At 56.5% G+C, this 14,169-nt stretch overlaps 1 protein-coding gene and 1 pseudogene across 22 annotated transcripts in view; one reads left to right on the forward strand and one right to left on the reverse strand.

Moving 5' to 3' along the window:
• The window catches only part of MROH1 (maestro heat like repeat family member 1), a 48,286-nt gene that overhangs the window by 14,352 nt on the left and 19,765 nt on the right, over window positions 1-14,169 (forward strand). For 13 of the 22 annotated variants that reach the window (XR_005649325.1, XM_039846055.1, XM_039846051.1 and 10 more), the window contains 12 exons: window positions 307-385; window positions 638-751; window positions 6,241-6,314; window positions 7,214-7,336; window positions 7,949-7,993; window positions 11,596-11,706; window positions 11,894-12,038; window positions 12,248-12,288; window positions 12,513-12,654; window positions 12,987-13,039; window positions 13,475-13,582; window positions 13,977-14,120. Coding sequence is in view for 21 of the 22 variants with exons in the window: in XM_039846055.1 (XP_039701989.1) it covers window positions 307-385; window positions 638-751; window positions 6,241-6,314; window positions 7,214-7,336; window positions 7,949-7,993; window positions 11,596-11,706; window positions 11,894-12,038; window positions 12,248-12,288; window positions 12,513-12,654; window positions 12,987-13,039; window positions 13,475-13,582; window positions 13,977-14,120 (1,179 nt within the window). In the remaining variant the exon portion in view is untranslated. The remainder of the gene's footprint in view (window positions 1-306; window positions 386-637; window positions 752-6,240; window positions 6,315-7,213; window positions 7,337-7,948; window positions 7,994-11,595; window positions 11,707-11,893; window positions 12,039-12,247; window positions 12,289-12,512; window positions 12,655-12,986; window positions 13,040-13,474; window positions 13,583-13,976; window positions 14,121-14,169) is intronic. The other 9 variants (XM_039846061.1, XM_039846068.1, XM_039846065.1 and 6 more) reach the window with 5 other exon arrangements.
• LOC120588905 (uncharacterized) lies at window positions 3,428-3,543 on the reverse strand (annotated as a pseudogene).

The following is a 14,169-nucleotide window of genomic DNA, read 5'->3' on the forward strand; positions in this document are numbered from 1 at the left end:
TCTGTGCCCAAGGGTGCGTGCCCAGGGGCGCGGAGGTGGCAGTTTTTCTCTGACAACGAGCTTGTCCTGGCTGCCTACGTGAGGGCAGTTAGAAGCGCCCTGTGGGCGGGTCCCCTCCTGGCGCGTCCATGTCCATGCAGGGCGCGTTCCTTCTGCCCAAGTGAGGCCGGCTGGCACCCCGCACCTGGATGCGCCTGTTGAGGAGGCCGGGAGGGCTGGGCAGTGTGTGCGCCCTGCACCTGTAGACAGCGCAGCCCCGGGGCAGAGGCGCCACCCCCCTGACCAGTCCGCTGCCCCCTGCCGCAGATCTGCGTGCCCGTGGAGTCGACGAGCCCCCTGGTGATGAGCAACCAGAAGGAGGTGCTGCGCTGTTTCACCGTGCTGGGTGAGCGCCCGCTGGGTGAGCGCCCGCTGGGTGAGCGCCCGCTGGGTGAGCACCCGCGCCGAGGCCCTCCCTGTGCGCGGTGCTGCGGGGGTTGGCGTGATGAGCCTTCTTGGTCCACCGCTGCCCGGGCCTGCGTGTGGCTCCGCGGTCCTGTCACCGGCCAAGTGCGCACCCTCCTGGCCGGGATTGGGGGCGTAGGCAGCAAGGGAGTCCAGACAGGTCCTCACAGCTTGTGACACGCCCACCCTGCAGCACGCTACTCACCTGACCGCCTGCTGGCCTTCCTGCTGCCCCGGCTGGACAGCAGCACGGAGAGGAGCCGCATGGGCACCCTGCACGTCCTGAGGCACGCCATCAACTCCGCCGGTGAGTGCGGTGGGGGCGCTTGGCGGCCGAAAGCGGCCATGCTTTCAGTTCTTCGGAAACACCTCCCAGCCCTACATTTTGCAAAATCACAGACTCTCTGAAAAGTTGCAAGAACTGTGTGCTTAGCAGCTGAAGGCCACCACTGGTGTTCACTTTTGCTGATGGCCCAGAGGTGCTCATACACACGGGGCGTCGTCTGCCACTGCCGCCCCTCAGCGGGGGTGTCCTTGGAGGGTTAGTCCTCTCAGGAGGGACTTTTTGGGAGAGTCAAAGAGGTCGTCCTGTAGGATGTCCGCCAGTGTGTCCGATGGTCCCCTCACAGCCGGGTGGAAGGCCCCAGGCTTCCCACTTTCCAGCTTACTCTCGACATGGAGCTGAGCTGTGTGTCACACCTGAGCTCGCGTCATCGGTGAGCCTTGTCTGCATGCTCTTACCTGACTCAGTAAAGGGACCGCGTGAGTCCTGCAGCCATGGCTGACAGCAGTTGTGTCCTGTGATCGGCGGCACAAGCAAGCAGAGATGTGACAGAGGCCTGGGTGGCCCTCACAGCCCATAGCACATTCCTGCTGGCCGTTGAGCGGGCGTGCTGACCCCCATCCCGTGGGCTTGTGGGCTGGCGCTGGGTCGCAAACAGCACCGTGGACATGGGGCAGCTCGGGCTTTGGGCACGAGGAGGTAGCGGCTTGGGAAGGGCAGTGCCGGGAGGGCAGTGGCGGCCTGGACAGCTGCCTGCAGCACACCGGCTCCCTGGGGACGGCGCCTCAGATGCAGAAGGTGCAGCCACCCCCTTCCTGGTGAGTACGCGGAGGGTGAAGTGCCTGCCACCCGGTCCTTTGGGAAGTGACGAGCCATGTTTGCAGTGGAGCTCGGGGGCAGTGCTGGGCGCAGCAACCTGGCCTTGGTGCTCTCACGGGTGTCTGTTTCCACCCGGACATTCAGTGTCTCCATGCTTCTGGCACAAAACAGGCACACAGGTCATGGGACAGAACAGAATAAAGCCACGCCATGGGGGAGAGAAAGTCTATTCAATGAATGGTGTCGGGAGAACCGGACAGAAGATGAAATTGCCAGAACCGTGCTGTTTTGATTACTGTGGCCTCATAGTGTAGTTCGATATCAAGCAGTGTGATCCCTCCCACTTTGTTCTTTCTCAAGGTTTCTTTGGCTGTTTGGGGTCTTCTGTAGTTCCGTATAACTTTTATGGCCAGTCCTAATTTTGAGCAGAACGCCATTGGCGTTGTGGCGGGGGTTGCACCGACTGCTGCTGCTTCATGTTGTGAGGACATTCGAACAGCGCTGCCCCTTCCGTGAGCACGGCTTGTGCTTCCATCTGCTCGTCTCCTCAGTTTCCTGCTTCGGTCTTCACAGTCTTCTGAGTACAAGTCTTTCACCTCTTTGGTTAAATGTATCCCTAGGTACTTTAGGCTTTTTGATGCAATTATAAATGGAATTGTTTTCTTAATTTCTCCTTCCGATCGTTCGTTATTGGTTTATAAAAACGCAAAAGACTTCTATATTTGAGTCTGTATCCTGCAGAACTTTTCTGAATTCATCGATGAGTTCTAATAGTTTTTTTGGTAGGGTCTTTAGGGTTTTCTATATGTGATAACATGTCATCTGAAAATAATGATAGTTTTTTTTTCTTCCTTTCTGATTTGGACACCTTTATTTCTTTTTCTCGCCTCACTGCTCTGGCTAGGACTCCAGTACTCTGGAATGCAACCGGTGAGAGCGGGCAGCCTCATGTTGGCCCTGATCTTAGAGGAAAGCTCTTAGCTTTTCCCTCTTGAGTATGGTGTTCGCTGTGGGTTTGTGGTATGTGGCCTTTGTTATGTCGAACTATGTTCCCTCTACTCCCACTTTGCTGAGAGTTTTTATCATAAAAGAATGTTGGATTTTGTCGAACACATTTTCTGCATCCACTGAGATGATCACGTGGTTTATCCTTTATTCTTTTAGTGTGATGTATCATGTTGATGGGCAGGTGCTGAACCACCTTGGCAGCCCTGGCATGAATCCCACTCGGTCATAGAGTGTGATGCGTCAATGTGCTGCTGAATCCGGGTTGCTGCCATTTGGTTGACAAGTTTGCGTCCATGTCCATCACGGACATTGGCCTGTAAGTTTCTTCTCTTGCAGTGTCTTCATCTGGCTTTGGTGTTCGGGCACTGCTGGCTTCAGAAAGTGAGTTTGAAAGTGTTTCTTCCTCTTCAGTCTTTTGTAGTAGTTTAGGAGTAACGGGTCTTACTTCTTCGATGAGTGTTTGGTAGAATCACCTGTGAAGCCGTCTGGTCCTGGACCTCGATTTGCTAGACATCTTTCATCATTGCTTCAATCTTATTGCTAGTAATTGGCCTGTTTAGATTTTGTATTGTCTCCTGGTTCAGCCGAGGAAGGTTATATACTTTTAGAAATATATTTATTTCTTCTGAATTGTTGAATATGTTGGCATATAAATTGTTCATAGTATTCTTTCATGATCTTTGTATTTCTGTGTTGTCGGCTGTAACTTCTCTTTCATTCATGATATTATTTATATGGGACCTCTCTCTTTTTTTCACTTGATGATGAGTTTGGCTAAAGGTTTGTCTATTTTATTTATCTTTTCAAAGATACCAGCTTAGTTTTATTGATCTTTTCTATTTCTTTTTTCTTTTTTTTTAAAGTTTTTTATTATGCCTACAGCACCTGGTCTTCCTAGGTGGTCTCCCATCCAAGTACTAACTAGGCCCAACCCTGCTTAGCTTCTGAGATCAGACATCGGGCCTGTTCAGGGTGGCATGGCCGTAGACCATGGACCGTGGCTCCACTCGGGCGTGAGCCGAGGACTTTCTGCATGTAAAGCAGATGTTCTAACCGCTACACTATAGAGCCACGTCCAATCTTTTCTATTTCTTAAATTTCTATTGTGCATATTTCTGCTTTGATCTTTATTATTTCCTTCTTTCTACTCACTTTGGGTTTTGTTCTTTTTCTAGTTCCTTCAGGTGTAGAGTTAGATAGTTTATTTGGGATTTTTCCTGTTTCTCGAGGCAGGCCTGGCTGGCAGTGATGCACTGCTGCGGTGCTCGGTGGACATTGTGCATTATTAGGCCACCTGAACAAAGCACTGCAAACTGTGTGACTTAAACAGTAGAAATTTGTTGTTTCAGCCCTGGGATCTAAGTGTCTAAGATCGAAATGTCAGCAGGGCTGGCTCCTTTGGAGGCTGGGAGGGAGACTCTGTGCCACGCCCCTTGCCTGGCTCCTGGGAGCCACAGCCTTCGGGGCCCCTCAGCTTGGAGCCGCATTGCCCGCTCTCCGCATATGGCTTAATGACATGTTCTGAGACAAACACCTTTGTGTCTACTGCCAGGTCTCTTGAAGTGCACTCGTCACCCCGGAAGCCCTTTTCCTGCACCCTGTCCCAGTCATGCTCCTGCACCCACCAATAAGCGACAGTTGTCCTGATTTTATAGTGGTCAATTCCCGATAGTTTACAGCAGGCCCTGAGGTGCCTCGGCTCGGTCACGCCCGGTAGAGAAATCACCGCCCCCGCAGCCCCTCCGAGCACAGTTTGAACTGCACGGTCCACTTACGTGTCGGTCTTTTTCAGTTGGCCGAGTGTATTCTCTCTTCCTCATGACCTTCCTAGTGACGCATTCTTTTCTCCAGTGTACTGTGCGAACACAGTGCACGACACCTGCAACGCACAAAATACATGTTACGTGACTGTTCATGGTGTCGGTAAGGCCCCGCTCAGCGGCAGGCCACTAGTCGTGAGGTCTTGGGGGGGTCTCATGTTATCCACGGGTTTTGGACTGCGGGGGTGGGCACCCCTGATGCCCGCCTTGTTCAAAGGCCAGCTGTGCTTAAGTCTCTCCTTTTTCTGGAGGCTCAGTCATTGGTGTTTTTGTCTGTTTACAATTGTTGAGAAACACAACAATTTACCATCCAGCCATTTGTAGGGCCATCGAGGGTCCCCGTCCCCAGAAACCGTCCCCATTGAACAGCGCCCCATGTTTAAGTCTCCTTTGAGCTACAGGTCCCTTGTCCATTCTTTTCTTTCTCTTGTAATTTGGGGAGAACCTGGGCTGTTTGCCTGTAGAGCTTTTCACAGCTGAGTTGTGCAGACCGCGCCCTCAAGGTCAACATGTCTCTCTTCTGTCTGAATTTCTTGCAAATTGGCAGCTGGATTCAGAGGCAGGATCAGACTGTGGTTCAGCCTCTTTGGCAAGACTGGGAGGCACATGCTTCTGGTTTTCTCTGTCCTGTGACCTTGGCAGCATTGATGCTCAGTGCCTGGGGGCAAGTTGGCTGATGCTCTAATTCTCTCATTTCTTTGTCATTGATTAGCTGGAACACCTTGATTGGAAGAAGTCCCCCTCCTCTACTGTCTGCCCGCCCCGCAGTGCGGCTCACTTCTGGACAGCAGGGTCGGTCCTGGACTCGTTTGCTTGTAGGCTGTTTGTTCCCTGTCACCTTCCCGAGGTGACCCTTTCTTTTATAAGTGTTCATGGATTTTAACAGATTTGAGGGCTTTCGATTCATTGCAGTTATTATCATTACTGAAGCTCCAGCTGCATCATTTTTGGCAGTGGGAGCCTCTGAGCTCTGGGTCCTTTGACGCTGACATTCTAGGCTTGTCTCATGTATTTCTTGCCCCAGCATTCCTCCATAAAGCCCGTCTCCTTCGGCGAGAAATCATCTTTTAATAAGACAGCAGCTTGGTGCTGGGGTGCTCCTCACGCCGTGGCGGTCGCTGTTCCTGGGCCTTTGCAGCAGACGCGTGCGCATGCACGCCAACGCAGCCGAGTGAGCACACGGACCCCAGAGCTTCTGCCCCACTCTCCTCTCGCCGCGTCCGTTCTCCCAGCCCGAGAGCCTGGCTCTCAGGCCTGACAGGCGAGAATCTCCCACACTTGCTGTTTTGCCTCCTGTAACGCACGCAAGCCTAACGCTGGAGCAGCGCCGACGCCGCCACCACCTGCAAAGTGGCAGAAGATGCGCGCCGGAGTGCTCCCGGGCCTCCTGCTGCCTCAGCAGTCGCGTGCGGTGTCTGTCCTGGGTGGGTGGCAGTGCGTGCCTGTGGATGCGGTGCCCCTCCGTGCTGAGGTCGCACCTCTGCTCGTTCTGGCTGTCGAAGCTCGTTCTCCATTGGGTCCCACGGGGGCCCTGGAACCTGACCCTGGTCTCTGCTTCTTGGTGCTTTTATACTTGATGGTCAGTTTTGCTGTTTATAAAATTCTTGGTTCGGATGTCTTTGACTCTCCTGCTGCCCCAAACTACCAACCATCTAGCTTTTTAGTGGGATAAAATGTTATTTGGGAAAAAGAGTTATTGGTCTCCCAAGGGACAGGGGTGGGCTTTTGCTTATGTGCCCCCCACTGGGGTGTAGGGCCACGCCGAGGCCAAAGCCCTGGCAACAGGGCCTCGGGACTCGAGGCGTGGACAGGCTGGCTGGCGTCGGTCTCAGTGGGGACACTGAGCTATCTGTTGGTTTCTTGCAGCTGCTCAGATGGAGGTTAAGAAGCCCTTCATCCTCTCTGCCATGAGGCTTCCCCTTCTGGACACCAACAGCAAGGTAAGACAGGGCCGCCGGGCTCCCCAGCGAGTGGCTATAGGGAATATGGCCCAGCCAGCATCTGAGGCCACCACTGAGCAGGCAGCAGCCCCTTGGGCCAGACCTAAGCATCAGGGGGTGCGCAAGAGCAGGGACCTCCCACGTCTCCGTCCTGACACGGTCCCCTAGGTGTGACGTTAGTCTCCAAAGTTACCCTCAGGTTAGAGAATTCTCTAGGAGGGCTCCAGAACCCATGAGAGCTGTCACTCACAGTTATGGCTTGTCACACTGAGCAGACGCAGCAGCCTCCTCCAGGGGAAGAGGCTCAGTCATCTACTCCTGTGGCAGCGATGTGGCAGCTCTCACGGAGGCTGCCACTCCAGAAGCCCCAGCCTGCGTCCAGGGTCTTTATCGGGGATGCTGGCACGTACTCCTGGTTGGCCGCCTGTGTGGCTGACCTCAGTCTCCAGCCCCCCAGGAGACCAAGCTGGTATTGCGTGGCCCTGGAGAAGGTGCCAGCTCTGGGAGGAGGGTGACCTGGCTGTGCCCCCAGGTGGAGTCACTGAGGCAGGTTGGTGGAGAGTCAGGACTCCAGGCGTTTGGCAGCTGCAGATTGTGTGTCTGGAGCAGAGAAGCACGAGTGTGTGCCGGGAGGGGCGGGAGGTTGCAGGGCAGGAGAGCAGCCCCCATGGGAGCACATCCACAGGCTGGCGAGGAGGCCACCTCTGTGGCCTGGGGCCATGAGGAAGGTGGGGCTGGGTGGGCGCCGGTAGAGGTGCAGATATACCTGCCTGCGCAGGTAGGTGTACATTCAGTCATAGGCACAGCCGCAGGCAGAGGAAAGGGTAAGATTCGTGCCCCCAAGCCAGGCTGTCTGGGGGCCGTGCCTCTGAGGCCGCTCCCTGCTCGGTTCTGCGCAGGTGAAGCGGGCAGTGGTGCAGGTGATCAGCGCCATGGCGCACCATGGCTACCTGGAGCAGCCTGGAGGCGAGGCGCTGGTCGAGTACCTCGTGCAGCAGTGCGCGCTGCCCCCCGAGGTGGAGGTAAGGGCCACGGACCCTGCTCCCGGCTGCGAGCTGTCAGCTGGGTGGGGAGCAAAGTCCCTGGGAGCTGCTGGGCCCCAGCCAGAGCATAGGTGGGTAGGTGACTACGGCCTCGGGCGTGTGCCCTGCAGCGGCCCTGTGTTCCAATTGGGGTGCACTGCCTCTGCTGCAGGATCAGAAGGGGGAGGCCAGACAGGCCCTTGGCTCTCCGTGGGCTTTTCTGTTTCGAGCGACCGAGCAGACCCAGTTCCTTGCAGAGGGGACAGAGTAGACCGAGGCGGGTGGGCAGGCCGCTGGCGGGGCTAGTGGGGCTGCCACGCCGTATTCTGGGGTGAAGAGCCCTCTCGGTGCTGGAACCGATAGACTCCCGCAGGGGATGTGTTCGCCTCATTCCTTTGGATGCAGAGGGTTTGACTGTGAACTCTCGATCCCTCGCCAGCATTTCGAGGCGGAGGGAAGCTGAGGGATCTAAGTCATTTTGAAAGCAGCGGCTGCTTGCTGGGCGGGGGCAACAGGTGGCAGCCGGGATGGACAGTCGAGCCTTCGCTGTATCAGTCTTTCTACTTTTGTGTATATTTCAAAATGTCCGTGACAAAATGTTTAAAACCCAAGAAGGATGGTGTCTCCGAGACGGGTTGGCCTGATCTGCAAAGGGAGGTGAGCAGTGTGGCAGAGGCCCAGCCGTGGGCCTTCAAGGGCGTGGGCGCAGAGGCCAGCGAGTCCCGCGTGGGCTGCGGGCCAGGCGGGGCCAGGCGGGTCCCGGCGCCGGGGGAGAGCGGAGGGGCCCCAAGCCTCCACTAATCCTTGGGTTCCCCCAGAGCGTCTGCAGAGAAGTCTATTGAGATTAGAATGGCTTATCACTTATTATGATTTTGCCGTCTCGTCTGTGCTCTTTCCCCCAACGTGCTCTACAAGCCGGAGCTGCCGAAGCGTGACTGGCACACAGCAGGAGGCTCCTTTTTAAGTGTGCCGTTGAGTTCATGGCCACACAGCCACTGCCACGTCACGTCACGTCAGGACGCTCAGCATGCCAGCACCACAGACTCCTTCTGCCTCCTTGTGGCCACCTCTCCGCCTCGAGGCCCTGGCCACTGTCACCTGTCCCTGAGGTTCACCTTTTCTGGAGTGTCACGTAGACGGAATCGTGCGGCTCAGAGCCCTCCGAGTCTGGCTTCCTTCTTGTGTATCTGCCGTGTGAGCGTTTGAGCCCTCTGCGTTGTCACATAGATCGGTCATTTGTTCGTTCTCACTCTGGGTAGTGTTCTGTCGTCTGCTTGTTTGTCCATCACCAGCGCTAGGACAGTTACACGGCTTCCAAGGTGGCTGTGATGAATAAAGCCCAGGACCCCTCGGGGGTGGGGGCCGGGCGTGCGCTGGTCTACCGTGGGTGAGGCCCAGGGATGCGGCCGCCGCGGCTGCCGGGAGGTGTGTGTTTGACCTCGCGGAAGCTCCCACTGTCTACCGAGGCGGCCGCAGCGCTTTGCACGCCACATCTGTGAGCACTGGGGCTTTTAGTCAGTGTTGTGTTTCTGTTTTAAGCTTTTCCAGCCGGTTGTTATCTTGCTGTGGGTCTCACTGGTTTTGAATTGGATTGCTTGTTTTCTTGTATTGAGTGTTCTTTGTACATTCTAGTACAAGTCTTTCGTCAGATTTGTGGTTTGAAAATATTTTCTGACAACTCCATTGTGTGCTTGTCTTTATTTTCTTAACGGTATCTTTCAAAGAGCAGAAGTTTTAATATTTTAGAAGTCCCGCGTCTCAGTTTTTTAACTTATAGACCATGCTTTTGGTGTCCTAGCTAGTAAATCCTTGCTTGAGCCAGGGTTGGGAGGGTTTTCTCCTGTGTTTTCTTCCAGAAGTTTTAAGTTTTAGGGTTTACATTTAGGTCTGTGATCCATTTTGAGTTCATGTTGGTTTGAAGTGCGGTGTGGGTTGAGGCTTGTTATTCTGCTTATTGTCCCAGCACGCATGTTGAAAAGACTCTTCTTTCTGCATCGAGGAATTGCCTTTGCATCTTTGTCAAAAATCAAGGGACCCTGTGGACTCTGTTTCGCTCCGGTAACCTGCGTGTGTCCTTCTGTCTGCACGGCCCGTCATGCCACAGGTGCGGCGTAGGTTTCCAGGTCCAGCGGCGTGAGCTCTCCGGCCCCGGCCTTCTTTCCTAACTGTACGGCGGTTACAGTTACGGTTCTTTGGCTTTCCACATGGATTTTAGAATCATCTCATTGATTTCTACAAAAATGAGCCTGTCGCGGTGATGGCTGGGGTTGTGGTGACTGTGGACCATCTGGGGAGAGTCGGTACCTTCATGACGTCATGTCCCCCAGTCCACGGAAGCGCTCCTCTCCACATTTACTCCGGCCTTCTTGGATGTCTTTCTTCAGCTTTTGTGACTTTTAGCATATAGATTCCATACATATCTTGTGAGATGTGTAACTGTCTTATCTTTAGTGCCATTTTAGTCGTGTGGTTTTGTTCATTTCAATCTTCTATTGTTCGTTGCTTGCGTGTGGCGCTGCAGCTGACTTTTACAGGTCAACCTTGCTTCCTGTGGCTTTGCCGTCAGAGTCTGCGGGACTCTGCATGGAACGTCGTGTCTTCTTCCTTTCCAGTCCAAGCGCCTCTCATTGCTCTGCCCAGTTGCATTGCCTGGAACCAGCAGTGCAGTGCTGAGCATGAGTGCTCTGTTTCCATCTGGGGTGGGGGGCACAGTCTTTTACTGTGAAGACCCTGCCCTCAGCCCTTGGACCTGGGCGATTGCTGTGTAAATGCCGACTGAGCCTTGCAGCCCCAGGACAAACCCTGCTGGGTCACGACTTGCCCTGTGCATACGTTGCTGGGTGTGATTCGTGGCGATTTCGTTGAGACATCTTCATCTCTTCAGGAGGGATGTTGGTCTGTACTTCCTTGTACACTCTTTTACTGGTATCGCTAGACCTTCATTAAGCGAGTTTGGATGTGTTCCCTCCTCCTCTAGTTTCTAGAAGCAAGACAGCAAATGGGTGTGGGGGGACTAAAACCCGCACCTAGAGAAGAGGAGGGTCCTTTAGGAGAGTGTGGAAAGAATTCAACACACGTGCTGAAGTTAGAGTCCAAAGGCAGAGTGACAGGGACCACGGGAGACGTGGGAAGGCAGTGAGTAGGGGCAGAGCAAAGAGCACTGAGAGGAAGACCGTGAGAGGGACCCCAGTTTACACATCGTCCTTTTGTTCCTGCGAGTTATAGTTTACAGACTCTGCTTCCCCGTTTCCTTAGCTGTGGACACGCGGCGAGGAAGGGGGCGAGGATGTGGGTGGAAAGGTAAGAATACGGAGCGAGAGAGGCCTGCTGGCCGTGCCCAGCCTTCGACGCGTGTGTCCCGTGGTTTCGGCCGCAGGGAATGACTCTTGGTCCCTGTTTCCCCGTCAGGGTGTGGGGAACGGGCTGTTGGCGACCCCAGCGGAAGCCTCCCTTCGTCCTGTGGGCGCACGCCCGGCGGGGCTGCTATGGGCTGCGGGGCTGACCCACACGGGGCAGTCTCTGCGTGAGGCTTAATGAGCATTTTAATTCTCTTGTCTCCTCCCTACCTTAGACGCTTCTGTGAAGATTGGTGTTACTTTTCCTTAAGTCTTTGGTAGAATTCCTCAGTGGAGCCATGGCCTAAAGGTTTCTTTGCTGGGAAGTTTTTAACCACAAGTTCAACTTCTTTAATAGACAAAGGACTATTCCGGTTATATGTTTCTCTTGAGCGAGCTTTCTAGGTGAGCAGCTGTTCACGGCTGCTGTGGATTCATAACTTCTTTTCACGGTCTGCGTCGAATCTGGCCGAGTGTATTTCTGCTTTTAAGTTTGTTGAGATATTATTTTTGTCCTAGTGGATGGTCAGGCTTTCAGAGTTGTTTTGTTTGGTATAAAGAGTATTTGGTCCATTTTCAGAGTGTGCTTTAAAAATCGTTATTCGAAGCCTAAGCATCCCTGTGTTTTCTCTGTGGCCTTTGGTCTCTACGCGAGAGGTGTTGACAGCTGGCGCAGCCGTCACAGCCGCGGGCTTACTCTTGCTCGGTGCTTGCTGTTGGTATTGAGAAGCGTGAGAGCGAGGCACAGCAGAACGCTTGGAGCAGAGGCTGTCCCCGTGCCCGCGAGCTTCCCAGGGAGCCGGGCTTGCCAGTCTGCCCAGCCTCTACTTTGGCTGCGCTGTCAGGGCCCAGAGCCCACGACCTGCCCTGTAACCTTGGAGGACCAAGGGGTGCGGGCGGCACCACCCTGCTCTGCCTCCCCAGCAGCCTCAGACGGCGGGCCCCAGCAGCGAGGAGCTCCCGGCCGACAGCGTGCGCGCCGTCAGCGTCAGGACCCTCTACCTGGTCAGCACCACGGTGGACAGGATGAGCGACGTGAGTGTGTGGGCGCGGCCCCACCCCCCACCGTGACTGACCACTCCCCTCCCGGTGTGGGGCCATGTCCTGCAGCACAGGCCCAACTGTCCTGAGCGCACAGTGCCTGCGGGGGGGGGGGGGAGCCCCTCCTAGGCTGTCGCCCCTGCGGCTGTGCTTCCCAGACAGACCGCAGCGCTGCCCCCAGGTCCTCTGGCCGTACCTGCTCGAGTTCGTCACCCCTGTGCGCTTCACTGGGGCGCTGACCCCGCTCTGCCGGAGCCTCATGCACCTGGCCCAGAAGAGGCAGGAGGCCGCGCCCGGCGCCCTCCTCATCCAGTACGATGGCAACGGTGAGTGAAGCCCGTGACAGTCCACAGACCCAGTCGCGACCCCGGCCCCTGCCCAGGGACTCTGTCCCCTTCCTGGACCCCGCCCCAGTCCCAGGCCCTGCCTTCAGGCCCGCCCTGCCTCCGCCCCTCCAAGCCCTGTCACCCACCCCGTCCTTCGTCCTTCGTCCCAGATCCCCAGTCCGCCCCTGAGTGTGTTGTCTCCTTTGCAGTGACCCTGCCGTCTCCCTATGCCATAGCCACACGGCTCCTGGTAAGCGGCGTGGCGCCGCGCTCTGCTTTCACCTCTCCTGACAGCCGGCGCCCTGCGAGGGGCGGGCTCCCTCTCGTGGCGGGCGGGGGTTCCCATCCTCACACCCTCACGCCGAGGACAGGCCGCTGCCTCGCGTCTTGGGGAGCTGGTTGCCTCCATTCCCGCGCCTGTGGGCGGTGGGACGGTCCGGAGGTGCTGCGAACTCCCTCCTCCACCTCTCACAGGCCGTGTCCTCCAGCCCCTACCATGGGGACGGCCGCGGGGCGGCCTCGCTGGGCCTCCTGAACGTCCTGCACCGGGACATCCACCCTTTGTTGGGTCAGCGCTGGGCGACAACCATCCCCTTGCTGCTGGAGTACCTGGACGGTGAGGGGGTGGTGTGGACCCCTCCATCTCTGACTCCGCTCCTGCCAGTCGGCGGCAGCGCCAGCCTGTGGGGACCAGGGTGTTGTAACTTGGGAGAAACAGCCCTCGTTATGGTTCAGGGAAGGGTCTGGACAGCAGGCCAGAGGGCGCTTCCTGCTGGGTATCCCCTGGGAGCTACCTGGGATGTGAGCCAGCTCAGGCTTCCTTCCTGCACTGGAAGAGCCCGCAGGGCCTGGGCCAGGTATGGGGTGCTGGCGGGGTCTGGGAGGGCAGCTGAGCACCCTACTCCTGACGGGCCACCTGCTTGGCTGACTGGCGACCCATGATTTCAGAACACTCTGCGGATACCCTGTCACAGAAGGAATGGGAGGAAAAGCTGCTGGTGGTGAGAGAAGGCGGAGACCGTGGGTGCCGCCTGTCCTGGGTGTGGAGACCTTTTCTGGCCTGTGTGGGGACAGCTTGGCACACTGTACCTTCCTAGGGTTGTATTGCTTGCCTTGACCTAGTGATGTTGCTGGGGGAGGGACAGGGAGACCGGCGGGTTTCTCTGGGTGAGGACGATCTGCATCCCCCACAGATTTCCCATCCTGCTGTGACAGCCAGGCAACGGGTTTTGGACTGCCTCTGCCAGCCTCTGTCCTGGACACTGCTGGGCCCAGGACTGTAGCCCTAGCCTGTTGTGTGTCTGACTACCCAGGGTTCTCTCTGCCTGGACTCAAAGGTCACCCAGAGACCACTCAGAGCCATGGCATGGCGCCACCCTGAGGTCACTCTGGGACCCCTGGGCTCGGGCCCTCACTGGTGTTGCTTCTGCCCGCAGTTTCTTCGGGACACTCTGGCTGCCGTGTCTGACAACACGTGGGTTTGTCAGCTGAGCCTGGAGATGTGCAAGCAGCTACCCTGCTACAATGGGACACCTCAGGAGAAGGTGACAGGGAGGGGGACATCCTAGGAGAAGGTGACAGGGAGGGAGATGCCCTAGGAGATGACAGGGAGAGGGACGCCCCAAGAGGTGACGCCCCAGGAGAAGGTGTGGGGGCCAGCCTGCTGGAGTTTTCTGGACATGGTCCTTAGGTCCAATTTCCTGTGTCTTGATTGTGTCAATTGCTGCTTGAGTCTGTCTTTTGGCTCTTGTGGCCCTGCCGGAGCCAGGGAGAGACGGCCTGTGAGCTGTCTCATGGTGGCTGGTGGCTGCGAGACGCAGGAGCCACGGTGCCCACTGCCGTCTCCTCAGACCCCGCCCAGGACTCACGTGCTCTGTGCAGTGGCCTGGGCTCCACACTGCTCTTCCTGCTGAACCACTCCCACTGGGGTCAGCACAGCCGCACCCCTTGGCTTTGCTGCAGAACTTCCTGTACAGATGTGTGGGGACCACCCTGGGTGCTGCCTCCAGTAAGGACGTGGTGAAGAAGCATCTGCGGGAGCTGCTGGAGACGGCCCGGTACCAGGAGGAGGCTGAGCACGAGGTACCAGCACCGCCCGGGAGGCCGGGGCCACAGGCTGCTGAGGGCTGCC

The sequence above is a fragment of the Pteropus medius genome, unplaced genomic scaffold, assembly GCF_902729225.1.
Source record: "Pteropus medius unplaced genomic scaffold, Ma_sr-lr_union100, whole genome shotgun sequence".
Lineage (NCBI taxonomy): Eukaryota > Metazoa > Chordata > Mammalia > Chiroptera > Pteropodidae > Pteropus > Pteropus medius.